This window comes from Physcomitrium patens, chromosome 20, assembly GCF_059467195.1.
Source record: "Physcomitrium patens ecotype Gransden chromosome 20, ASM5946719v1, whole genome shotgun sequence".
Taxonomy (NCBI): Eukaryota; Viridiplantae; Streptophyta; class Bryopsida; order Funariales; family Funariaceae; genus Physcomitrium; species Physcomitrium patens.
In genome coordinates this window covers 7397730-7424054 of record NC_143429.1, presented here as the reverse complement: position 1 = coordinate 7424054, position 26325 = coordinate 7397730, and the positions used below count along the sequence as shown (strand labels likewise).

Genomic DNA, 26325 nt, shown 5'->3' with positions numbered 1-26325 from the left:
TGAATACAAATAAATAAAATAGATGTTTCTCAAAAAAAGATGACAAAAAGGAAATAAGTAAATATGTATTTTTAAAAAGAAACTAAAATGGGTATTACCAAAAAGATAAGAAAATTAGAGATCTTTGAAACTAGACTAGAAGCAATAAAGGAATTGACAAGAATGAGGAAGGCCTCAGTCTTGCTTCTATATATAGTATCTAATTAGGAGCTACATGATAACATTCTATAGAATCTCCAACACATGTCCAACTTGTAGAATTCAACTTGTAAGATAAGCTTCTTATATGTATGCCACATGTCTAACTTGTACCATAAGTCACTAACATGCATGATACATTGCTAACTTTTTGTCTAAGTTTTAAACCTTTCAATTAGCTATGGATATGTATAAAAGCAAACCAACATCTAAGCAGCTTCTTTACAAGATATTATCAAATTTATCTTTTTATTTATTTTTACATATTCATATTATATAGGTAATTATTAAAATAAATATGTATGTTAGTGACATTATTTCTCTTGGTAATTATATTGTTTACAGTATGTTTACTAATTATAGTATCTCTTTCATCACAACTCCACTCTTACTTGTACTTGCAGTTTAAGCTCTCCATAGTTTTGTGACTTATATTTTGTTGATTTTTAGGGAAGTGTTGATCTTTGAGCAACAACCATAAATCTCTACATGAAACATATGATTGAATGATTTAGCGAAAAAAATTCTTTCTTATGGTTAAACTTTAGAAATAGTTCCTTAAACAAAATTAATCAATTTTTTGCATATTTTCTATGGCAATGGTAAAGGTTCAATTAATTACTTTGTATAAAGGGGATTTTAAAGTGACAACATTTAAATAATATTTTAATATTTTTTAAGACATATATATAATTTTTATTTTGTAGTATTATTTGTCACATCCCATTACAAAATGAATTATAAACATGCATCATAATTATAAGATTATGTGCTACTAAATCTCATTATAAGTTTAAAATTCAAATTAATAATTAGGATTAAAATCACAGTTCATAAAGTCTACATATCTACATGGGATCATTTAGACATTAAACACATAAACAACCAAAAAAAAAAAAAAACAATTTAAAGTATACATAAATAAATACATACATACATACATAAAATCTAAAACAAACTATGCATATTTATTTATTAAATAATTTATAAATATTCACTTACAGCATTAAAAACAAATACTAGTTTTAGTTGGGATTGAGATGGTAATTCTTCTTCTTGCAGGATGTAAAGGGTTGCAGTGAGAGGGTAGAGGATGATAACCAGGATCCAACCAAGTCCATGTACTGAGCACTTGTTGTTGTTGTTGTTGTTGTGCTTCATGGCGGGCGGGAGGGTAATTTGTCAACGCCGGGAGGGGGCAGAGGATGGTGCCAGGAAAGGAGAGAGACACCCCGCCACGACACCCCCCACCTCCTCCTTTCTTCGTCATTACAACCAGCAGCAGCAGCGATGTCGATAAACCCCCCTCCCCCCGCTGCTGCGGAACCGGGCCGGGACAGGCAGAGACACACACGAGAGAGAGACCAAGGGGGTGGGGTTGTGGGGGGGCATGATCCATGATGGACATGGCCACGCTGCATGATTCATTCCCACACCCAATCAGTAGCAGCAGGCAAAGCAAATCAGCAGCTCTCATGACGAACAACAGGGCGGGAGGAACAGCAGGGGTACCACTCCTGCCCCCGGGTCGGGACGGGAGGTGGGGCCCGCGAGGGGGGGGGGTGTTACTGTCGGTGTAGTGGGGAGTCCAGGTGTGTGTTTTGTTTTGTTTTGTGTTGGCCCAAAGCCTCGTCATCCTCGTTTCCCTCTATTTAAACCCTGGCATGCATACTTGCTGCGTTCTTTTTCCATCACGGCGCTCCTTTTTTGTGGCTCCCGAGGAGATGATGATGCTGCTGCTGCGACGACGACGACGATGATGATGATGAGTGTCACCAGAACTCGTCTTCGGCGTCAGATTGGCTGCTGCTGCTGCTGTTACATCATCGTCGTAGGTAGTAGCATTATGAGATTTGGCCCTCCCTCCCTGCCCTTCCCTGCCCCACCTCCACCCCTCCTTTGATATTTCCTCCTACTACTCCTACTACTACTACTCCCCCTCCTTCGCCTCCTCGGGATTTGTGAACTACTCGCTTCTGCTTGTGTTTTGCTTACTGACCAGGATTTGCTTTGTTCCTTTTCTCTAGAGAGCGAGTGAACGAGAGCGAGAGAGAGAGAGAGAGAGCGTGAGTTAAAGAGACAGAGAGACAGAGACGGGGTGAAGGGGTTTATGTTTCTTCTTCTTCTTCTTCTCGACGGGTTTCTGCGAGTTGTAGGCTACCTATGATCTCAATTGAGGGATTTCGTCGCGATTGGGAAAAAGTTTTCCGTCACGATCAGCTCATCTCAGTATCTGTCAACTGTCGGGATTTGAGAAATTGATGTGCGTGTGTGAGTGTGTGTGAGAGGGAGAGCGAGAAAGAGAGAGTTTTTTTGTTTTTTTTATAATAATAATTAAATTTCTGGTGACTTTGATGTTATCTACGTGCCAATGCGTCGACGGTGAAGGATATTCCGGAATCAGTTGTTGACGTTGTTGCTGAGTGTGACATTATTGTCGCATCATTGGGAGTAAAATTATTTAATCTGGGTCGTTGGGATTTGGTTCGGAGCAGTGTTTCTGCGCACGCCGCTAATTCCCGTGTTGATCTCGCACTATATTCTACCTTCTGGAGAATCTGAGCGTAGAACTTGTCATGGCATCATGACGTGCGGAAGGGTTTCTGCGTTTCTACGCATTTTCTAGCTGGGTTGAGCGGGGCTCATTTTGAAATCTGCGGGGAATCGCGGGCCATTTGTATTACAAGTCTGTGAGGAGCGCAAGAGTGCCTTAAGAGCGACCAAGCATTTGTCGAGAAATTCCCTAAGATGTTCACAAGGTTTTCTCGTGGGCTACAGCACTAGCATAACGCTCTTTATTTTCTTCCCAAAATTTCAAGCTCTGATCCACTTGTTTATTCTATTCTAGCGTTACCCTTTTGCCGCGAAGGAGATGTGAGAAGCTATTGCAGGCTTGGTGACTAGACGGGATACCGTATGTACGGTTGATTGGCGTTGGAGCGCTGATTGCCTGTGCCCACCTCTAGCGCAGTTTTGGTTCCAAGGAATGCTCTCAAAGATGGGGTCGGGGATGTCGCCGTGTGCCGCATGCAAACTGCTTCGACGAAGATGTGCCCGCGATTGTGTGTTTGCGCCGTACTTCCCTCCCGACGAGCCTCAGAAGTTCGCCAACGTGCACAAAGTTTTTGGGGCTGCTAATGTCAACAAAATGCTTCATGTAAGTCTCTTCCCTGAGCGCCGGCCGCGTCTAGTCACTGGTATTTCGAACATTTATCGCACAATTGTTAGCAGATATGGCTGTAGCGTCTTTTCGAAATAATCATGGAATTTCTGTTTGATATGGAGTCGCGCACCCAACGGTGATGCCTACTACAATTGACTTGCATAGGGTGATTGACCATCCACAGTTGCTTGAATTTCTTCTTCTCACATTGATATCGGCAGTTACTATCGGAAGACCTTGTTATTCTGATTTAAGAGACTCTAGAATCTGTGTAGAGACGTTGACATCCTTCCACTTAGTGACTATTGCAAGGCATACCCTTCCTTGGTCTGCAATTTCAAGTGGCCTGGTTTCATGCCATAAAAAACTCACATGCTTAGTTGAACGCTGCGAGGCTTACTAGTTTATTTATTTATTTATTTATTTATTTTTCGTTCTTTGCGATGCCGAATGGTGGTCTGACAAAGGATCTGATTGTTGGTCAATCTCAGGACCTGCCCGTGCATCAACGAGGGGATGCTGTGAGCTCCATGGTGTACGAGGCGGACGCACGCGTGAGGGATCCTGTTTACGGCTGCGTTGGCGCAATCTCCTCTCTACAGCAGCGAATCGCGTTTTTACAGAACCAGTTGGCTGTCGCGAATGCAGAGATACTGTGCATGCGGATGCAGCAAGCAGCTAACAATGCACCCACATTGAAGGTTGAACCCCAGGCCACCCCGCCTTCTCAACCCCCAGAAATGTCTTCGCCTTTGCAGCCTCAATCGCCGGAGCTCCAGCATCACCACAAACCCTGCACCAATGCCTCAGAGTCAGGGGAGGCAGTTTGGACATGAGGTGTATTTTAGCGATGACATCGATGCAGCCATTGTAATCAGTCACCATAAGTCTTGACGTCGTAGGGTAAGGGTATAAGAGCATCCGATGACTGATTGAATTTCGGCATAGTTTTTGTTTTCCCATACAGCAACGACAAGAGGGACAGCCTTTCTACTTTTGTTTTGGTTTCGGGTTTTCCCTTTCAACGACGCCCGGACTGCCAAGTGTTGGATGACATACCACCGACCTGGTAGATCAGTGGCGGCCGCAAGCAGGATCAACCTGCCATAGTCCAGTCTTGCCCCCCTTTTAAAAAAATTCTTCTTCCTCCTATCCTGTTCGCTGGCTTGAGGTAACATTCAGACAGGTGTCGGTAGACTACAAATATACAGCAGTTGTATTGGGGCCCTCTTCTTCTTCGTCTTCTTCTTTTTCCTCCTCCTTTTCAAGGCCTCTCCACTTCCTTCGGCAACTCGTGACCTCTTGTGACGAAAAGCTGGAGCTCCTGTCGACGATTGGGTTTGATGAGAAACCCCTGGAAGGGCGCATACTTGAGTACACATCTCTTTTGTTAATTTTTTCCTGCTTTTTTGTGAAAAAACTGTCATAAAAGATCATGTTCTTACCTCCATTTTTGGCCCCACCTTTCAACTCTGCAAGGTTTCGTGATTTTTTTTTTTTTTGTTTCGTGACACGGTCTAGTCTTCAGTTACGATTTAAGATGAGTCAGAGATGCTGTTTCTTCCGAGCCGCTCTGAAATTTGCGAGACCCTTCTGATTGTTGATCTAAATTAGTACTTGTATTTTGAGCGTCAGATGCAACTGACAGAAGCTGAGGCTATTGTTTCGGACATTAACACATCTGCAACATTTTATTTTTGTTTTGTTTTTTGGTCTTCAATCAGAAAAATCAATGAAACGGTAACGTAATACTTCCTCCGAAGTCAGCAACCTCATCGACAACACCGATCAGCTTGTGAATGCATGAACCGTAAGCTTCATTGTAATGCAATTGGGTGCAGAACTGCCGCAACTGAAATCTATCATCTCGTTTCATGACATTCCCTGAATTCGAAGCAGGTTAATTTGCCCTTTAATAATTGCACAAACCAGTTGATCATTTCTACTTTTGTCACGAAAGTCAACGAGTACAAATGAAGTGCAAATTTTGGTTAGGCACCACCATTTAATGGCTAACAACAAACTCAAAAATTGCTTTTAAAAAAACATCTCGATGGTCATTAAAAACACTCTTCAAAACTTATAACAATTGTTTCTCGTAAATCGCTTCTTTTGACATGAGCAAAATGACGACTCAACTGTCAAAAGCTTCTAACGAATCCTTTTGTGAGGATCAAGACTTGGTTGTACTTTCAGTGGAGTGCAAATAATGAGTAGTGAATTCATTAATGTATTAAAGGTTGTTTTGAGGTGCATTCTGATTGAAATTAGAACACATTTGAAGGCTCCATGTTTTGTAAATGTTAGAGTGAAGAGGTCAGATTGATGGAATGTTTAAGCTAGGGAAAGTGTTAGACAAATGCCAACACCTCACTCATGAAAATGGCCCATGAGCACCCCGGGATGGTGACTTTGGTTCGAGCAACAACAAATGCCCATAATCCTTTTGGAGGTCATGTTGTCAGTTCATCAACAAGATTGTACTGCAATACTCTTTTCAATAGTAGTTGTCAGAACGTTGCTTTTGCTAGGAATACTGTAGACATATACTGACTGCTTTTACAGATAGGTCAAAGGATACAGTGGAGCAAACCTGTGTCCTGATAATATGGTGCCATGTTTGCGTCTCTTTGTAGCGGAAATTTACTACAATGGCTAGTAACATGCAGCTGTCCTATGTTCATGAATTCTTGTCTATGTTAAGCACCAGGGGTTTGAAGAACGACTTGGGCCTGCCACCTCTTAGGTCAAGTAGGTTTTTCTATAAGACAGCATATTTTACTTACCATCAGCATCTTAATCCCAACAGAAGGAATGAAAAGACTATCTATTCAAATTAATACACTGCAAATTCTCTAGATTATCAAAGAAAGCAAACATGCTAACACATGGATTTAAATCATTCTTAGCAACGTCCTATTTCCGATGTAACAAGTTTCAGACCAGGGCTGGCCTTGGAAAATACACATATGCTCGACAAGCTAAAGGATGACAGCCCCGACTCCGGAACTGGACACACCATCCAACAAACAGGAATTGAAAGCACAATCCAAATCACATGACCACATTCAGATCCATCTTAAACACAACAAATAGAACAATAACTTCCCGACAAACAACCCATGCGTCACTTAATTTAATGGTTTTGTTTTAAATTCTAGACCAGACATGCAAAGCTTTTAATACAAGACCCTACTACCAACTCATGATTCAAAAAGAAGTGACTATCGCTTTACTATGCTCATGTTGTAAACATATGAAATAAATATCTTAGATACACGCACCACGTCTTTAGCTTGATATTCAATCATACGTCTTCTTCACCTCGCAGAAAAATCAAAAAAGAGTTACAATCGGCAAATGCTCAGGACTACAGATTGCCCCGAATGGAAATGCACTTCAAAGCAGAACCATCATCAAACCAGTTTTGTCGAAGTACATGCTTTCCAAGTATCCGTCTTTATGCAAAGCGAACATCTTACAGATCACATTCAAAGCCCAAGTAGACCTTTCATGTTAGTAACTAAGATTAAGATGTTTGCGATATTAAGTCACCACGCACCTGAAAGACGTAGCAAGAGCTGCTGAATGATATTTCATATATTCACGGTATCATGCAAGCCCAGCCATTTCTTTTCTCATAGCTGCAAGAACATCTATGATAAAATCCAAATGCATCAGTATATTCCTCCTTCGAAGTCCCCACTGGTATCATCACAGGAATTGAGCCAGACGAACCAATAAGAGGTTTCAGAATTAATAACATACCAAAATAAAGATGTCTAAAATAGACTGAAGAGTTCTTCCCATACAAGTCGGATTGCAGTTGCTTTGGACCTTAACTTTCAAGTCCAGACCTGACCAGAAATAGTGCGTGTTCTATGTCTAGAAGAGATTAGACTCCATGCGGCCAAGAATGCTAAGCTTGTGAAATGGAGCTACTGCTAACGAAACCAAGGACTTGAAGACTTCCCGCATTCTACACTTAAAACCATACTGCAATGACATTATATTACAACCATCCGTGATCCGACCAGCTGTAACAGACTGAATCTTGAAACTGCAACGACCTGAGGAATGAACGCACTTGCATTGGTGAACTTCTCTACCCAACGAATCGTATCAATACAAGTACCGCACACTGCTGAGCGTTTTTAAACTCTCGTATTCCTCTTCCTTGGCAATACCAGGATCAACGTAGCACAACTGATACTCAGATTGATTCAGCGAGTGCATCCCGCGTTTCACAAGCTCCTCCCATCCCTGTTTCCTTTCTAGTGACCTAACAATGTCCCGGGTTCTCTGTGATGGATCCAACACAAGCAAATAGTCCTCCTCTTTGGACGAGCCCTCTCTCTTGGACCGCTCAATCCCAACAATGGTGCGTGAATGGCCCCGATGTTGAAAGTACAGCGGAGAACGATTGCTGAGATAAATGGACTTGCAGAAACTGCCACCTTCAGCGCGGAAATAATTCCAAATCCAGTCGGTCATGTACTTGTGGTTCGAGTCTGTATCAGGCAGGTACGTTCCACACCCTCCGCCGGCGATAGAATCACCAGATGTGTTTTGCTCTGTCATTTCCTTGTTGGACGCGGTTGAATCAGCATCATCCTCTCTGTGCAGGTGGTTTGCAAATGTACTATTCTTGCGCTCTTCCACACATGTGAGGCATATGTTGGGGTCGTCCGGACTTTGTCGTAAAAAATGCAGCTCTTCCTTCTGATCAGGAAGTACAATGAGACGACGCTCTTCCGCTGAGACGTCTTCACCGGAGGTGGGAGGACTCTGATCATCAGACTCATTATTGATGTCATCAGAGCACTCTTCAGGATGGCTGCTGGAAATTTTCAAGAGACTGAAATTGCCTGACACGTCATCCGCCTCATCCAATTCACCAGGTTGATCTAAATGCGAGCCGCCCTTGCCTCTCATACCACCCGCCGCTCGTTTGCTACTCGCGATGCGAAAGTCCATGATACGTGCTCGCATGCCGAACGAACGCAGCACTGTAGCGCACTCTGTCGTTCCAATCCATTTTTGAGTGCCCGAAATTTTCCAATCAAAATAATCTGCACCTAAGACATCAAACCCTTTCAGCCACGCGATTTCCAGCCATTGTTGAATCGCAGGAATATCCGGAATGAAGCCCGCCCCACCAAACAAGACGTCTTTAGACTCTGAATCCTGAGCAAGCATATAAGAGCTCAGCATCTGAATGTTACGCCATCCACAGCCCCAACCAAGGTCTTCCTCAAGCCTACTCTCGAAATGCTCAACGTACCCCGAGAGTGCAACAATGGAGGAGCGTCCATGTTCTGTTTCCAAACATCCCTGCAGCAACGTCATCAAGGGTACACCGATGTCCACTGTGTATTCCCGGATCTGTCTCAAAATTAAATTTCTCGTGACATTTTCCAAATTCAATCTTTGTAATGCCTCTTTGTTGCGTTGGCGAGTACCTGTTCCATTCCCCTGCCGGGTCGGAACGTCTGCAGCAGTATTCTCCTCCTCCATTCCCCCTTTCTTCTCCAAAATTTTTAACCCTGTCTCATTACACACATCCGACCTCTTTTTCAGGATCCGATCGGCGGTATCAAATATAAAGCTTTGTATCCCTTCTTGAATATTCGAGTGATCAATGACTGCTGACAAGTAAGCAAATTTTGTTCAAAAAGAGCTCTTCTGGACACAGTGAATCAAGGTGTATTACCTTCTCTAGCAACTCCAGGAGATCGTGCACTAGATGCATTTAAGATAGTGTAGGTGTTACCGGATTTCGTCCTATACTAATTGGACAGTCAGTGCATTCCAACTTTCTCTTCGAGGTTTGATCGATAGTACTAAGCACGGGCCTTGTTTCTCTCCAGAATCCGGGACAATCTCACGCAATGAGACCTAGATTTTCCCGACCTGGCATTCACTTCCTCGAAACCAAACTTCATGAATGATAAGCCACACAAAAAGGAATCGATATCCTCTTCACACTTTGTACCACAGCACTAATTGCTAGGTCCCAAGGGTGATGTCCTCCTCCTCCTATCGATTCGATCAGTAATTATCACTTCCATTGTTTCCAAGCTCCCTGCAACCTCCCTGAGGCAAATGAACCACAGTCAAGAACTTGTGCTTGCTCTAATAAACCACGGATAAACAATAAAACAAGAATAGGATCAAACACATATTATCAAGCCACAAGAAGAGCACCGCTTTGTACAGCTCCAAGTTGTCTCCCACACACACCAGTCCACGCACTCTCCGTATGCGATAAAACAAAAAATATATTCAAATTAATCACCCTCAACGGGTTCTAAAACTCCCACGGCAAGAAAACTAAGCCAGACACCAACACAGCATACGCAAATTACCACTCACCAAAAACTGCGAATCACTCACAGTCTAGTGAAGGAAAATTCGTTCGCAGTGCCACGCACAGCTTACGAACAGAACTCTCCTCAGTCCCAAGCCAGTCAATCGCAAGCAACAATCGGCTAACAAACACAAACACCCTAGAAACAGCCAAACCAGCGCTCACCTCTACACACACATCACCCCCCCCCCCCCCCCCCCCCGCAGCTGCAACCTAAAAAGCCGAATACTGACACACTGAAGTGACCAGACACCTTCGCACACAACCAACAAAAATAAACTATAAAACGACGACCGACACAGCAAACAAGACACACATACTCTCTGGCTGGGGAGGAGGAGGCTCCATCTATCTTCTTCTTCGTACAGATGCAAATCCATGGACTACCGGCTGCATTCTCACCAGACAGCCCTGAAGAAGGCCCCGAAGCTCCACGGTGGAAGCGGCAATTCTTCACTCATCCGCATCGTGTTCATCCTTGTTCATCTCCCCTCTTCATTGTCCTTATTCATCCATCCGTGCCCTCCCTCCGAGTGCATTGATCAAATCCTTGCTTTAAGATTTGGCCCTTTACGTTATTTAATATAAGAATGCTGATTTTGAGATATTGGTTTTATAGGAAGACAGTGTGAATAAAATGAAGAGTGGTCTTAAATAAAATGAACTGATTCTTTAATGGTGACTTTCGATATTGAATATATTTATTTTTCATTATACTCGCGGAACATTCTCGATAAGCGTGTGGAGTGTGAGCATGGATGATGATGGGCAATAGATGTTTGTCCACCCCCCCGGGCACGGCTGGGCTGTCGAGACACGCAGCCCGTTCCCGCCGTTGCCGGTCAAAACGGTTGCGCATTTTTATCAGTGAATTAAAAAGGTGTCCAAAAAGCGCAGGCCACCTGGTTGCTCCCATTCGACCATCGGCTGGACTCGAGCGAACATGACATCTGGTGCTTTCCCTTAATAAACGCTGATATCTGAAATCCCTGCCAGGAGGAGCCACGTGGTTTCGTAGCCCTCATGTAGTATACGTCAACTTGATGCCCGCTGTAGTATACCTTGGTATCATTATACATAAATACATACGACGGAGTATGAATATCCTCTCGAAGGTCATGAAGTTATCTAGGAGGAAGGAGTTTTAAAAATTTTTACTAACTGATTGGATATTTAAGTCGGGATCTCATTTTGAAAGTTCAATGTTTGAATTGCGTGAAGGATGAAGGTCAGTAGATATACGTCATTCGTTCTTCTATTCATCCATCGTTGTGGAAGAGGCTTGGACCCCCCCCTGGGTCTTCTACCACGTCTCGTCGATCACCTTTCTCCGCAGCCTTGTCAATTTTGTGCCCCGCGGACTGCGATTTGTAGACTGCGTAGTAGGTGGACGCTGAATCTCCCTCGTGCACTGATAGAATCTCCTTCGCATTGTAATTCCCTCTTTTTCTGTGTAATTCTTGTCAATTTAGTTTCTAATTGTGTGGTCCAGTAGCGGAGAAGTTCTGGTTGTGTTTCTTCACATGCACTTTCTCTTCTGGTTTTAAGGCTTTTTCTGTGTTGGTTTGTAGCATTAGACTGCAACCTATGAGACACTGATTCTTAGTATGTTCTTTTTTTTGAAGCAGGTTTTGAGTGCTATTCTATGTGCCGAAAATTGCGGATAAGTTGTGCATGTTAGAGGTTTAGGTGTCGGGGTTGCAGAGATGGCCTAAGATCTCCTTCAGCGAAAATCAGCTGTCAGAGTTTGTAAGCGTTAAGTGTACATTTTCAATGGAGGAGGAATCATTAGGTTTGTCTAGCTTTAAAACAGCTTGTAGTGCAAATAACTGATGGAGGCTTTAAAAAAAGCTTTTAGACCATGCGCGGAGTAAGTAAATAGACGCAAGACGTCGATTACATGTTCGCAAGGGCACAATCTGCTGCTTGTGAAAGAGGTGGAGATCTAAGAAGTCTAGGAATTAATGCTAATTTCGCTTTCTGTTGCCTGATGGACGTTGCGATTTGCTAGTTGTCGTGGTTTTCCTGTTGTAGTGTGAGTCATGTATACGTTGGAAGGGTTTTTCAATTTTTCACAGTGTTGCACTAATTCTCGCGGCGTTTGTTAAGTCGTGGAACATTCCACTGGCTCTTTTAATCCATTTACTAGATTCATCAAGTTAGATCCGTTATGTGCGTACGTTGGATTTTTATTTTTATTTTCCCAATTTTCATTTTATCGAAATGTAATATTCCATGCCCTTGACACTTTTAACTGCTGTTACGATTGCAGTGTGGAGGAAATTAGAACATGGCTCAGTCATCGGTTCAAGAGCACCCTAAGCCACAGTGGCGGAGAAATCTTGTTCTGTGGACGGCGTTTATTCTTGTCTTTTATCTTCTGCACCTAGGAGGTGTGTATTTATCATCCTCTTTTATCCACTTCACTGAGGCAGTATTAACGTTACAAAACCAACCTGCGGCTTCCGTTTCATGTCGTCTTGTTTTCGTGTTGGCACGGGGTTATCATTTCTTCAATTTCTCTTGTAGTATGCTTAACCACTGCTTTGATAGAGGTACAGCTTTCTAATGCTCAGTTTGCTTTCGGCGACATTTGGCATTTCTTTGAGTTCAGCCAAAGAAGCGAGGAGACAATTAGGAGATGAGATTGCTTCAAAAACCGGCAAGGATGATTTTGGTGACTGCCTCGACTTAGGCTTTGGTTCCTTAACATGTGCGGTGAAACAGGGCTCGAAGCTGTACACCAACAACATTCGTGCAAGTATAGTAGAACATTCCAAGCAAAGGGCATATCAGAATGCCCTGCAGGCATTAATCTCAGATGGCTTGGGAATGACAGAAGCTGCGAGGAAGGCTCAAAGTATAGCGGACCTTGCTGCAAAGGACACGAAAAAGCAGGCTCGGAGAATATTCGGACCTCTGTTTGCAGCTGTCTGGGATGGTTTAGAGGTTCTTTACTATGGTGGGAGTTTTGCTGAGGTCTCAATGCGGGCAACTGGCACACTCTGCGGGACTTGGTATGGAGGCGTACTGGTAAGTATTGTTAGCATACCCCATCTCGTTATCCTCTCGCTAAGTTTAAGATTACAGGCACTGCCTTGAGAATTTTGTGTGGATTTCGAGTCTGCTAGCTTGAGGCTAAGTTTTTGTTCTTGATTCAGTACTCATACAGCCTTTATACCCCGATCCTGTAATAGATTATTTTGATGCTTACATAAAAGTTATTGTGTACCTTCTGTGCATTTTATCTATTTATTTTATCCAAAGTGTCATATGCAACTTAGTTTGAACTTTGTAGCATTTTCCTCAACATCAAGTAATAATTTCTTGGGTGCATTCTTTTTATATTTCAAAATGGAATTTTAACACAAAAATCATACAAAATATTGTTCAAGCTCCTTGCGTAGGTTTTTGCAATCACCAGTGCTAATAATTTTGTTCATGTGCAGGGAGAGAATAGACTTGGGCGTGTTGGCTATCTTCTTGGATCTCAAGTGGGGAGCTGGGCTGGGAGCAGGGTTGCTCTTATGACCTATGATATAATTAAAGCAATACAATTGATCACTTCAGAAGTCAAGGATTTTGTTACTGGCGAAGACGAAGAAGAGAAGGTTAGTGAGGAGAAAAATAGCGAGGAGTATATAGCTGCAAACGAGTATCAGTCATCGTCAGCGAAAGATGTTGTCGAGAATCCCAGCAGTGACGAGAGTGGAAGTGGTTGGGGTTGGGGTTCTGATGAGGAAGTACCACCCTCTGAAGAGCTTTGAAATCTCTCCGTATCATTATTGAACTGGTTGCTGACATATATCAGGTGGGCTAGTTTTCTCGCTAACTCTGTTTCTCCAATATAAGCCCTGTTGAGGATGTCAGAAAAGGGATCTAGTTTGAAATATTTTTATTAGGTTACCCACTTACCCATTTAAATTGCTCTCATTACTTTCTTTTTCTTTCTTGGAGCAACGGTACTACGCGCCATCCGTGTTTAACACCCTTTCGTTCAGATTCAACAACGAGCCGACGTTACAACACCGTGTAGGAATTGCCTTCGCTGAACATACAGTACAGTATTGTTGACAGGTCACTTCTTAGCTTATAAGCTTGTATGGACATTAGTGTTAGTGGTTTGGTTGCCTTTTTGTTGATGTAGTTTGATCCAAACAATAACAAGCTAGCTGTTCTGCTCTTTTTTACTGAATTGGTCAAAGAATAACCTTGTTTCGCAGAATAATTCCAGCGTTATCTCTTCTGGAAGGAACGAACATCCAAACCTAACTGGCAGTGGGCTTCAGTTGCACTTCACTTATGTAGATTGTTAATATATTTCTCACAAAATTAATGCCTTTATTAATGAAGGTTGTCCGACATGGATTTGCTGTCATTGCACATCACATGGTTTGTAAATTAGTTTTCAATGTGTTTTTTCAATTTCTTACTCATGCTTTTTACTTTACAGATGCTTCTGCCATAATATCGCTTTTATGTTGCATAATATGCTGTACTTATTTTGCAGCACGGCAGTGCAGTAATGGATTTACCTCTAACTAAGCAAATGGTTTCTATCTTATGACTAGAAGTTAATTTTGGGGGTGAATACATAGAATGTCCTCGATCACCATCCTCAATGTCAAAAGTCATTTGGAACTTTACGTGGATTTGTCTGCGCCGTTGCTCTTTTCATGTTCCATTTTATTCAATCACGAATCTACTAAGAGAACGGTACAGTGATTGGTCGCAATCCTCCTGCAATGATATGAAATAATCTTGAAAACCATTAATGGGATGAAATTACCATGATATCAATCTTGTGAAGTGAATCAGAGTCATCCAAGGAAGGGTTGAGGATCACATAAGAATCTACTACTGTGTCAACGCTTTTGGAATATGTGACGACACTGTGGACATCTGGGCTCGACCTGTTCCCTGCAAAGACGAGGCTGCCTAGAAATGATACCACGGCCCATCCTTTCGGGACGAAGCAGATTGGACGTGAACGTGAGAGCCCTGCTGAACCCGTCAGTGCCGAACCTCCAATGCCGCTTCTCTTGCTGCTGGACAACTCTACTTATCATCATGTCCGTTTTTAGCTCCAGTTGTAATCAGCTTCAGTTCTCTCCAACTTCATGCTTCCAGGTCATTTTAGTTGCGAATTCTCCCTTCACCCAAGTCATGTAACAGCTGACCTTGGCCTGCGCTCCATCACATGGTGTTACTAGAAGACAAAGAGCGCAAAACAATAGAAAATTCATGTTGTGTGATCATGACAGGCTGGGAAAATTGAGACCTAGACTTGTCCTTGGTGGATGGATTTTTCACCCACCCTCTACGGGTGGGTGGGCCATTTCACCTGTCGCTCTATGCTTGTCTAGCTTGCTCCGTTCCTTCAATGGCCCAAGCAAGATCTTGTCGGTTTAATAAGACTAGTCAGGGCAGCAGCTAGGTGGTGACGTGTCAATCTTGACCACCGTTGGTCTAAGTAATGGCTTTGAATTTTTTTTGATAAGTATAAAAATCGTGGTTGTAAAACCAGTACAACAGCTAAAGTAAAAGTTAATAAACAACATAAAAATAAAAAAATGCAAAGTGTATATATATATATATATATATATATATGTGTGTGTGTGTGTGTGTGTGTTTAAAAAAGAAAATATCTGATATTCGTTATTATCAAAATAGGTGGTTTCAAAAATTAATAAAAACTACAACAATTATACTTTATATAAAAGTTTTTTTTATGGGTCAAAATAAATAGTTTTATTTCATAAATTGTGCATGTTATTTTGGTGAACATGTCAAATGATGTAATTTTTGCAAACATATAATTGCTATTTCTTTTTCAATTTATTTTAAATACAGCTTATGGCATAGAGTCAGGCATTGAATGTAACTCTCCTTATTGCTTCTCTTGGTTTTCCATGTGACCAATTATGAGGGCCCAATTTTTGTTGAACTATGATAACATGGCTTTGAAGAATATATTATATTATATACATCTAGATTCAGAGGTCATAATTCAAAATTATTTTTTATAAAATAGTAATGATTCTTAAGACATTAAAAATAATGTAAGAGGTGAAGAAGTAAAATATATATGTACAAAGTCCTCCTTGTTAATTATTATAATATGTTGCAAGAAAAAGTATTAATTACAAGAGAATATTAATTATTAGAATTGGCACATTAATGATAAAATAGAAATCATCCTTGCTAGGGTCCTTGAGTCTAGGTTGCTTGCTTCTATTATGGTCATTATGTAGCCTTGTCCAATTATGTATTGCCATGTAACCCTACAAGCCATGTGGCCTATATTATTTACCTTTGTTAATTAATAGAATTTAATAAAAAAATTAATAAATTATTAGAAACAAGAGGTTATTAATTGTACACCATAGAACAAGGTTGGTTTCTAAAATTATGATTAATTATTAGAGGTTATTATTTTTTGAAGAATTACTTATTAAGAAGAATATTGTACACATGTACACATATTTAAAGTAGTATTATCAACATTCTTATGAGAAGTTGATGTGAAAACTTAAATAAAAAATAAAAATTATAAAAGTTGCAAAAATATTTGAAGATATTAAATTTGGCACAATAATGTGTTGCAATTTTACAAAGAGCATATGATGATAAATAAAGTCCAAAGTTTAGAAATGCATGTAATTCATTATATCTAAACATGGATTTTGAATCTAAAAAGATTATGCATGCGTATCTATCAATTAAAATAAAAACATTGTAGAGGTTTATACAAAAAAAAGTATAGAACTATACATTGATAAGAAATTTATTAGATTTATATTATTAAGTTTTGTAGAAATAATACAATAGTTCATGTAAAGAATTCTTATATGCAATCTAAAACATATTTATTTGTGTTTTTTTAGGTGCTTATATTTTATTTTAAAATATATTTTTTATATATTTTTTATTTTTACACAACTAATTTTTATCATAAGTTAGTATACTATTTAAATTATTTTATATAAAAATTTATTTATTAATTAATATGCAAAGATACAGGTTATACAGACACAAGTTATCTGATTGAAAATGTATGAGAAATCTACCTATAGGAAGAAAAAAACCAAAAATAATTAGTGGTTAATACAAATCTATATTAGAATAAATTGATGGTAACTTGTTAAATAACAATACTTGGTTTGATTCTTTAAAAGTTTTGAAGATAGACTAGATTTAGTAGGAGAGAGATTAGATGTTAACAATATATATTTATAATCAAGATAAAATATTGAAATAGAATATATTTTTAAAATAGCTAAAATGAAAATTTTTAGACTAAATTATAGCTAATACCTTGTTAAAACAATGGTGAAGAAACTAAGTAGCAAAAAGTGACCACATTCAAATATGAAACAACATCAACAACAATTACCAACAAGAAGTTATAAACTCTAAACATGAAAGGATAATTAAATCATACATAAATAACAATATGAATCAAAACTAAACAACTACATAGAATAAAATTAGTAGCAACAAGCAAGCTAATGTAAATCATATTAAGAATCAAACATTACACATAGTATATTAGTCATGAGAAGAAATATTCATTGTGAAAAAAAAAACAATGCAAAATACCTATAAGAAGAAATATTCACATGTTAGGAGTAATTCAATTTGAAAACAAGAATTCAAATTAAATGAGTGATGAAGAGAAACAAAACTTTACCACAAATAAGACAAGAAAAACAAGGTGAAGGATACTAGCCACGAGGAGCAAGCAAAAACAAATAGAAGAATGCAAACAAAATGTTTTGAAGAGAATCTAAACACAAAAACGCCAAAGAAGTTTTTCTCTTTTTTTCTTTTATTTATTAATTTTAAAAAAGAAGAGTATAACAAGTAAAACTTTAGAAGGGTCGAGAAGAAAGACAGCCATTCTGGTAAAGAAATCATTAAAGGTTACAATGTTGTGGAAACATGGAAATTGCAAAGGCAAAGCACAATCTACCACCACGAATCTCCTGAGAACCTGAATCCCCTCTTTTAACTAACTAACTAACTAACCATCTGCAATGAAATAAATGAAAAATCATACAACAAAATAAATCAATAAAGGGGAAGGGAGGAAGGGCTTGCTATTCCTGCTTCTAATTCTATTATTATTCCCATTCCTACTGCTGATGCTCTTTCTTCCTTCCTTCCTCCCTTTTTCTTATTGTTTCCTTCCTTTGGGACCCCACCCAACTGACTGTTATTGTTGCAGTTCCTGGTTCTCGGAACTGCTTTGCTTTGCTTCTCCTTCTTCCTCTTCTTTTTGTTGCATTCTGTGCTCTGTTGTTTCTGGGAATGAAGGGGGCAGGGGAGGGACAACACCCAATTCTTCAACTGACTCGGAGAGTTGAAGGAGGACGAGGGGACCTGCAACTGATTTATATTGTGGGATTTCTATGTGTATGTCCCACTCGACGTGTATAAGGCTACTAACTACCCTAACCCTGATTGCTACCTGCTGCAAACCCTCCTTGGCTATGGTGAATCCGGATTCATTCACTGCTCCCCGACCCCTCTTCTTCTTCTTCTTCTTCTTCTTCTGCTACTACTACTACTTCTACCTGTTTTCTGTGTACGTTTGAGGTGGTATGTGTGTGGGTTGAGTGAGTGAGTGAGTGAGGGAGAGATGAGATGAGATGAGAGTTGAGAGGTGAGAGCAATCTGCGTGGAGGGCTATTCTATGTGGGTGATTCGTTATTAGACGTAGTAAGGTGGTTATGATTTATTTGATTTGAGGGCGAGGAAGAAGAGAGTTGTAGTTTGGAGGGAGAGAGAGAGAGAGAGGCTACTATGGAATGGAGTGAGATTGTCCGCCAGAAGTAAGTGGACTTGTTTGAGCAGCAGGGGTGGGTGGAAAGATGGACGAGGTTTATAAGTTGACTGATTTTTGGGGGATTTGCTGGAAGTAGCAATATGCGTAGGTTAGGTTCCTGTTTTTGTTTTTGTATTTTTATTTATTATTTTACTTGATGTATAGTTTGTTTGGTTTTTGGGCTGGTGGGGGACGGGGGAACAAGGTGTAGTAGTGGGTTTGGTGTAACGAGGAATATATCACGTTGGAAGAAGAGATGGGGGTGATGGGATTGCCGACTTCGGTGACCCGTGAGGTTTCGAAAGTATGGAAGAGAGGGATTATTGAGCTATCGGTGGAATGGGCACTGTTGATGGAGCATTGGAAGGTGATATTAGGAGGGTTGCTGTTTCAGTATGTTCATGGAGTTGGTGCACGTATCGCGCATTACCAACACCATCCAGGACCGCTACTTCATGACGCTGGCTTTGAATATCTGCCGGAGCTTGGGAAACAGAAAGCGCACATAAGCGAGAGTCTCTTCACGTTTGTTTTTGTATCTTTCGTGCTATGGTCATTCCACCCTTTTGTGTTTTACAACAAGCGGTTTTACACTGCGCTGCTGTGGTTGAGGGTTCTTATTTGTTTAATAATCTGCCAATTTCTGAGGATGTCATCTTTCATGGTGACCCAATTACCCGGGCCCAACTATCATTGCCATGAAGGACAGCCAACGGCAACTTTGCCGCCTCCGGAGAGTATCAAAGACGTGCTGCTTTTGAATTTTCCGTATGGAGTGATTTATGGGTGTGGAGACCTGATTTTTTCCTCGCATATGACCTTCGCTCTGACGTTCTTCCATACTTATCTCAAGTATGGAACGAGACAGTGGATGAAGTTTGTTGCGTTTTTGGCGATGGTAGCCCAGAGCCTTCTCATCATAGCCTCACACAAGCATTACTCTGTGGACATTGTCGTGGCCTGGTTCACCGTGTATTTTGTATTCTTTTTCGTGGATCGGAAGTTGGTCGATGCCGGAATCAATGAGCGTGTACTAAGTAATGGACCACCGCTGCTGCCGATGACTGCGAGGTCAGGCAAGGATGGTCGCATTAGAGAGGAGAAAATGTCGAACGGAATTACAGAAAATGGGAGCGTTGAACTATGAGTGTAAAAAGTTAGAGCAGGGGCTCGATGATGAGCAGATTTTTTGATAATTCTGATGCCCTAAATATGGTGGTCTTTTAGTTACATGGTATAGGAGAGAAGAAGAAGAAGAAATTCTCGGTGCTCTTGGAGAGTGTGTGTGTGTAGTACCTTTTCTTTCTTTTTTTTCGGGGAGGGGGGGGGGGCTGCGAAAGGCTTGTACGAAATTGGCTCAGTAATTCTTTCATCTTTCGTTGATGAACCTAGGATCCCAGTCACCGGCATCCGGCTAGAATACATTGAACATTTATCTCTGAGGTCTGCCATAGCCTCTTCATGTTTACCAGGAGAGAAAGGTTCTTAGGGTTGAGGTCAGATGATGGGGACTGTGCTCCTCTACCTGCGGCTGCGACTGTGACCACCTTCTTAAAAGTCCTTCATACTTGAAAGGATCTCCGCCAGCTCTTGCATGTGTTTAGGTATAGTGATGTTTTTTACTTTCTGATAGAACAATGGAACTCGAAATCTAATTCACATGTTGGACTCTGGTGAATGTTTAGTGCTACGTTGAAGTATTTTGCCCTTGTTCATGTGAGCTGCAGTTTCCACTTGACAATTTTTTCTTACAGAGACTCCTGTATTAATGGCCGTTGCCAATGTGGATCTTATAGATTTTGTATTAAGAGGATCTCCATTTACCTGAGTATGTTCTTTTATGAGTTTCATTTTAATAGCTTGATTCTGAAATGTGACAGTTGGGCGTTTGAAAGAAGTGGAAGGTGGGAGTCGGTGATCTTTCATCTGTCTCATTGAACTTCATGAAAGGCACAATTCGAATGAGATCCTTTGGAGGCTGTTTCGATTTTGGTAATAAGTTCTCAGCTCTGTCTGTGTTTTTGATGTATTCAGCTTTCGAGCTTGATGAAGGCAATCTGGAGGCTTTCCTGACTTCATTTTTCATGAAGCACAGACATTTTTGTTTTCTCATATATTATCTGTGGACATTTTTTAAATTTTTTTGTTTCCGAAGCTTGTTAATGGCCATTGAACTTCGGTGTATCCCATGCTTACATTGCCAATAACTTTGTATACTAGAAAGAGCTTCTATTGAAGTGGGTATGATTAAGAGTGTTCAGAGAAGTCCCCATATATTTTTTTAAAATTTTGTACTTCATTACGTATGGAAGCGAATGAAAACCATTGGCTTCAAGAACTTGTATATTGGAGAGCAAAATGTATTTTTTTCCAAGTTAATTGTTACTTGTTGATTTGAATTCGTAAAGCATGGTTCTTTTTTAACATTAAATATCACTTGTATAAAATTGAGGTAAAATTCTTTGTTTAAATTTTGATTAAATAAGAAAACAAACTTGTTATGCTGAATTTTGCAAAACTGTGTCGTTTGCATTAATATTAAGAAATGCTCTTGGAGTAGATGATTTACATATTTTGCAAATTGCCATTAACATATCAAGTTTTTAATGAAAATAAATAATTTTAATTTCAAATGCATAAAATTTTAAAAGTAAAATTTTGGCAAAATCTCAATTGACTATGGCATTACATGAAATTGATTGTTATGAAAATAAGACATCTTAAAATTGATGTTGTAAAAATATTTGGAATTGGTACAAGAACTATTATAATATTTACAAAGTTGGTTGTGATTACATTGGTGTCTGTAGAATAATTAATCATAAAGTAATTATGTTTTATTAAAATTCTTTTGTTATTAATAGAATCAAGAATTTCAGTAACTTTTGTTTAGTGGTTGGTACTACTAAATGGCAAAAACATTCGTCAATAAAAGATTGTAAGGATTATCATTACATGATATTTAATTCTATGTTATAAATTGCATTATTTATTATGTAATTATATAAAAATATTATAATTGTGCATGTAAGTTTTCAAGCTTTGAATTAAAATAAAATTTTAAGTGTAAATGCTAAATTATAAAGTACTTCAACTACCATTAGACTACACAAACATCTCTAAGTTGTTTTAACCAATAATGTGATATTCAACACTTGTTACGCTAAGATGAAAATAAAAATTAAATATCATATTGGAGTGTTAAAATATAAGAAATCATAGCATGTGCTATCCTCACATACAATTGCAAACAAAAATAAGAACAAACATATAATGTTGTAAAAGTAGATATTTTTTCTTTTGCATAAAAACACCAGTAGAAATTAGATTAATGCATGTGATTTTGTTCCCAGTTTAGGTTAAAAATTTACAACAAGAAATAGATTTGCAATTAGAATTTAACAGAAACATGTTTATTCTAAAAAAAATTATGAGCTTTCAAAACTAAATTTTGTAATATTTTAACAACATAGCACAAACAGAACGTTTGAATAGTTTCATATATTGTTTCTTTATAATTTGCTTTATTTCAATATTAATAGTATTTTTATATTTTTATATGCAAATAAATTAAATCATCTGGTTGATGCTAAATCTCCATGCAATAAGTCTATATAATAACCATAGAATTCAAAGCCACACCCTTTTGGACTATTGCCCAGCTCCTTGAGATTTCTTGACCAAACCATTACATAAAAAACATCCACATAATTCCTCCGTGTCACAATAGATTGAAATAGTAATTCATCATATTCAAGTCTGCAAAAAATAACAGTAATATTATTAATAATAGTGATAAATTTGTGGATTAATAGCAATTTTAAGTTTTTGTTTGCTGCTTTCAAACATGAGCTGAAATGTAGGTTTAAATTGACCTATTCCAAGAGTGATATCTTCTTCTTCTTCTTCTTCTTCTTTTTGTTGTTTGTAGGAAAGGATGATAATCTGACTGTCAATAAGAAATTTCTTACAAGAAAATTATTTAATCAATTATCATTTAGTTTCAATTGGTACAAACCTGAATTGAAAACTATGTAAGTTTGAATTAAAATGAAATAAAAAATAAAAAATAAAAAATAAAAAACAATGTGTTTTTGCATACAACATAAGAACAGATAAATAATTTCAAATTTCAATCTTAATTTTTGTGATCTTCAATCATTTTTACTTTACATGTTTTAAAAAACAATAAACATGAATACCCAACAAATGATAATATTAATAAATAATTAAGTAAAAAACATGCAGGTTGGTTATAGATCAAATATATATATATATATATATATATACATCACAATAACCTGATTAAATGTTACATGAAAGGTTGTAGATCAATTGAATATAATGTTTTGACTGAAACAGATTTTGAGCATCCTAAAATGACCACAATAGATTCAGATAAAAGTATTTGCGTCAATCATTTACAAAACACACTTAATCAAATGCTACAACTAAAACATCAGAGCTGTAATATGAATACGAAATATGAACATGAAAATTGTTTATCACATTCCTTCACCATTTCAAACCTCATATTGTAAATGCAAATTTCAAGTCATAACTCGATAAATTCACGAATTATCTCTTATAATATCAAAATTGAATTATTTCAAATTCTTTTGAAAATAAAACATGTCCAAACACAATCATTTGATATTATAAAACTTCCTTCTTAAAAGAAATACTAATAATCATAATAATAATAATAATAATAATGGAGCCAGAAATCATTTTTCAAATGAGAAATTTATCTTTAAAAGCCAAAGAGAAGCCTACAAACCAGAATGAACCTCATGTAAATAACACACACAGTCAAAAAACAGTACTGGATAATAGTGTACTAGGTACTAATGAGCTAATTGTTCATTTGAAAAGACTGTCTTTTGAACCAGAAAGTGTACGCATACATTCAGAAACACATGCGACAAATAAAAATCAAAAGACCAAAAATGTTCAACATTTTGAAAAAAATGAAATTCAATTGTATAGTTTGCCAATTGAAAAAAAACCTCAATTGTTTGCAAACGATTCATTAACCCTCAACAATGTGGCTCTAATGAATTGGGGACATTTCAAACAAGAAACTCTTGAAAGCAACAATTATTATAATGATACAATGTCACCTGGCATAAGTAATCAAAGTGATTCAAGTGCAATATCTTTTGGGGTTTTGCAATCCCTGACCAATTCAAAACTTCATCATTTAGACTACAAACACGTTGATTGGAAAAGTTTAGCATTTTTGAGGAAAAAAGCTCAATTTAAGCAATTTATGGAAATTGATGATTTTACACCAAAATCACATGATTCTTGGACTTCTAGTGAAGATTCAAATCTTTCACTTGTACCTTCTAAAGAGTATTCAATCAATAATATAAACCATTTTATGCCTTGGAAGAACTTAATTGAGAATGGGAACAAAGGAAATAATGCATCAAATAATAACATAGCTAGGATACATAGAAATATTAATGTTTTAAAAACTCGTCAAGGAAAAAAACTTGATTGTAAGGTGAAATTCTATGGGAAAGTAAAAAGCAATGTAAAGTGGCCTTCAAATGACTCTTTTACATGTTTGTTGTGTGACAAACCGGGACACTTTTGCCACAAATGTAAGTTTTATAATAGCAAAACTTTTCAATGTAATACTTTAGCATCAGACAAAATATTAGGAGTTATGAATATTGTTGATTATAACATCAAAAGTTCCAATCAAACACTAGACGAAAATATTGGTTGATCTGATATATTATGTGTAAAACCATACCTCTAATGCAATAATGGAAAATCAAAGAAAAAAACAAAAAAAACAAAAAACACAAAAAACAAAATTCAGATGGTAAATTTTCAAATATCAAATTTTATTAACTATCATTTATTTACACCAATACATATATAAATCAATGACTAAGAAATCAATTGTTTTGTTGTTAAAGAAATATAAATTGTTGTCTGAATTATGAAATTCAATCTATCAATCAATCAAATACATCATTATAAAAGTATGTTATATTGATTATTCATTGTTAATCGTTGGTGTTGATTTTATTCACATTTATTTAATTTTTAAATAAAGATAAATATTGTAGAGTTTTGCTGATGAATTTACGAAATAGAGTATATAAATATAATGTAAAACAAACATTATTTTCTACCAATATAAAATATTGTTACGTAACTATTTGCAGTCTTAAGGGAATTAAATGACGTGATATTTATAGCAGATAATACTTTGAAATATTTTGATATATTTAATAATTAAATGATAATTTTTGCAATATAAAAGGTTGGATTGTGACTACACTACCAAAACAAAAGACGGATTATTAGTTCTTTCAAGGTAAAAAGTTGGTTTTTAGCATTGTTGAAATGACAAATTTAAATGGCATCCACTTTAAAGAACAGTTCAAAGTTAATAAATCTTGAAAACATCACAAAAATAAAGCAATAAAAAATAAATTAATAAATAAAACTCTAGTATTCCACTCATGGTATACCTTGATAATTAGATGTACCTGAAAATTTTCCCAAACTAATACATAGTTTTTTTTATTATTATATAAATGTGTAAAAATGCATTTGATTGATAATTTTTTATTTTTTTATTTTTAAAAAATTCAATTCATTCCAGTTTTCAAATCGTAAGATACATTGATTTATTTCATATAAATTTATTCTAGATTACATTGACTAAATTTTGTACAATATTTTCACTAAATATCTAATACTATTTTATATTTTAGTTTTAAATACAAATGAGGTGAATTACATTACATAGTTGATTTATTTATTTATAATTAAATTTTCTATCTGATTGATATAATCTATTGTTTGAAACAGGGTTTTCCACAATTCAGATTCATTATAGAATATGCGTTATATTTATATTCATCCATAGGCTTGAGAATCGAAATTCAAAATTTTAATTAAAAAACATTCAAAATCTGCATGCAGGACGAACTATTGGATGGACCTAGGCCATTAAATGAGTTATTTGAAATCTCCTGTTAGTGATTTGTAATTGTTCTTACAATGTATTAATTTATTTGATATTGAAGTTTCTTATATGATTTAGAAACTTAAGGTAAATTTATAGAATCTTATATCTCAGCAACGTCATGAATGGTTAATAAGAATAAAGTTTAAATTACTTTCATATAACTTAAATATTTTTAGCGGGTTAAATATGAGATTAGTACTTACGACAGAATCTTGGATGTTTATTACAACATCCTATTGGCTTTTACTATATTTGTTCTTCTTTTTTCAGTAGTAATTACAATTGCAATGGAACACATGTATTTTGCATAACGTCATTCGATACATTATTAAATGTGCGGATTAAAAATAATTCTATCATTCATTTAAATAAATATTAGAAACACTTGGCTGAATTATTTACAACATTTTTTTCACACCTTACTAAGAAACCCAGTCTTCTTGATCGAGAATTCTAAACATTCAATTCTAATCATATGAACGTTACATATGATTTTACTACTTTTAAATCATTTGAAGAATTTAATACATGTTTGAATGATTTAAAACCTTGAGGTGATCATCGAGATCATTGTTCAAGTACTAGCATTCTAAAACGTGAGCAGTGCGAAGGAATCAAACAGTTTCAATGTCTAATTCATGCAAGAAATTCAGCAGTGGAATGTACGAGTACAAGCAGTAATGAAATAAGTTACATCTGTAAAACGTTGCGAGTGAACGAAACAAATACATTGTCAGAAAGGATTAACACTGTAAAAAAAACAA

General features: G+C 37.4%; 4 protein-coding genes across 48 annotated transcripts; 3 read left to right on the top strand and 1 right to left on the bottom strand.

The window, feature by feature from the left end:
- Positions 1-1860: 1860 nt before the first annotated feature.
- On the top strand, positions 1861-4811 carry LOC112273412 (LOB domain-containing protein 4). The gene is made up of 2 exons (XM_024502145.3): positions 1861-3355; positions 3853-4811. Exons 1-2 carry the CDS (start codon positions 3185-3187, stop codon positions 4195-4197), a joined length of 516 nt encoding a protein of 171 aa, XP_024357913.1. The 5' UTR covers positions 1861-3184; the 3' UTR covers positions 4198-4811.
- A 1655-nt stretch (positions 4812-6466) lies between these two features.
- Positions 6467-10179, bottom strand: LOC112273410 (uncharacterized). 11 transcript variants are annotated; one of them, XR_002967008.3, is made up of 5 exons: positions 9737-10040; positions 9075-9457; positions 7130-8907; positions 6924-7017; positions 6467-6679 (listed from the first exon to the last, which is right to left on the bottom strand). XR_002967008.3 is itself a non-coding variant. In XM_024502142.3 (3 exons), the coding sequence occupies exon 3, from the start codon at positions 8876-8878 to the stop codon at positions 7484-7486; it is 1395 nt and encodes a 464-aa protein (XP_024357910.1). In that variant the 5' UTR covers positions 8879-8907; positions 9075-9457; positions 10052-10179; the 3' UTR covers positions 7097-7483. The 11 variants fall into 11 exon arrangements, 6 of the variants coding, with proteins under 6 accessions (XP_024357910.1, XP_024357909.1, XP_024357912.1 ...); XR_002967009.3 differs by having other exon boundaries at positions 6467-6676; XR_002967010.3 differs by having other exon boundaries at positions 6924-7005.
- Positions 10180-11077: 898 nt separating this feature from the next.
- LOC112273643 (uncharacterized) lies at positions 11078-14109 on the top strand. Of its 29 annotated transcripts, none has more exons than XM_090245401.1 (6): positions 11078-11113; positions 11360-11486; positions 12004-12124; positions 12346-12764; positions 13181-13542; positions 13733-14109. In XM_090245401.1, exons 3-5 carry the CDS (start codon positions 12022-12024, stop codon positions 13496-13498), a joined length of 840 nt encoding a protein of 279 aa, XP_090101527.1. In that variant the 5' UTR covers positions 11078-11113; positions 11360-11486; positions 12004-12021; the 3' UTR covers positions 13499-13542; positions 13733-14109. The 29 variants fall into 29 exon arrangements, with proteins under 29 accessions (XP_090101527.1, XP_090101526.1, XP_024358415.1 ...); XM_090245400.1 differs by having other exon boundaries at positions 11078-11117; positions 13955-14109; XM_024502647.3 differs by having other exon boundaries at positions 11078-11164; positions 11360-11480; positions 13955-14109.
- Positions 14110-17515: 3406 nt separating this feature from the next.
- On the top strand, positions 17516-25854 carry LOC141044620 (phosphatidylinositol:ceramide inositolphosphotransferase-like). Of its 7 annotated transcripts, none has more exons than XR_012216239.2 (5): positions 17516-18149; positions 20442-22595; positions 22924-24400; positions 24750-24901; positions 25402-25854. XR_012216239.2 is itself a non-coding variant. In XM_090245378.1 (2 exons), exon 1 carries the CDS (start codon positions 18818-18820, stop codon positions 19706-19708), a length of 891 nt encoding a protein of 296 aa, XP_090101504.1. In that variant the 5' UTR covers positions 17814-18817; the 3' UTR covers positions 19709-20165; positions 20442-20968. The 7 variants fall into 7 exon arrangements, 1 of the variants encoding a protein (XP_090101504.1); XR_016499102.1 differs by lacking the exon at positions 17516-18149 and adding an exon at positions 19707-20165 and having other exon boundaries at positions 20442-22571; XR_016499104.1 differs by lacking the exon at positions 17516-18149 and adding an exon at positions 19707-20165 and having other exon boundaries at positions 24848-24901; positions 25516-25854.
- Positions 25855-26325: the final 471 nt, after the last annotated feature.

Bases quoted from the DNA above. Each gene is read 5' to 3' on its own strand.
- LOC112273412 (XM_024502145.3), top strand. From the start codon at position 3,185: ATGCTCTCAAAGATGGGGTCGGGGATGTCGCCGTGTGCCGCATGCAAA. The intron at 3,356-3,852 runs GTAAGTCTCTTC...GGTCAATCTCAG, and splicing joins ATGTCAACAAAATGCTTCAT to GACCTGCCCGTGCATCAACG.
- LOC112273410 (XM_024502142.3), bottom strand. From the start codon at position 8,878: ATGGAGGAGGAGAATACTGCTGCAGACGTTCCGACCCGGCAGGGGAAT.
- LOC112273643 (XM_024502655.3), top strand. From the start codon at position 12,022: ATGGCTCAGTCATCGGTTCAAGAGCACCCTAAGCCACAGTGGCGGAGA. The intron at 12,125-12,345 runs GTGTGTATTTAT...CTTTGAGTTCAG, and splicing joins TTATCTTCTGCACCTAGGAG to CCAAAGAAGCGAGGAGACAA. The intron at 12,765-13,180 runs GTAAGTATTGTT...GTTCATGTGCAG, and splicing joins CTTGGTATGGAGGCGTACTG to GGAGAGAATAGACTTGGGCG.
- LOC141044620 (XM_090245378.1), top strand. From the start codon at position 18,818: ATGGGGGTGATGGGATTGCCGACTTCGGTGACCCGTGAGGTTTCGAAA.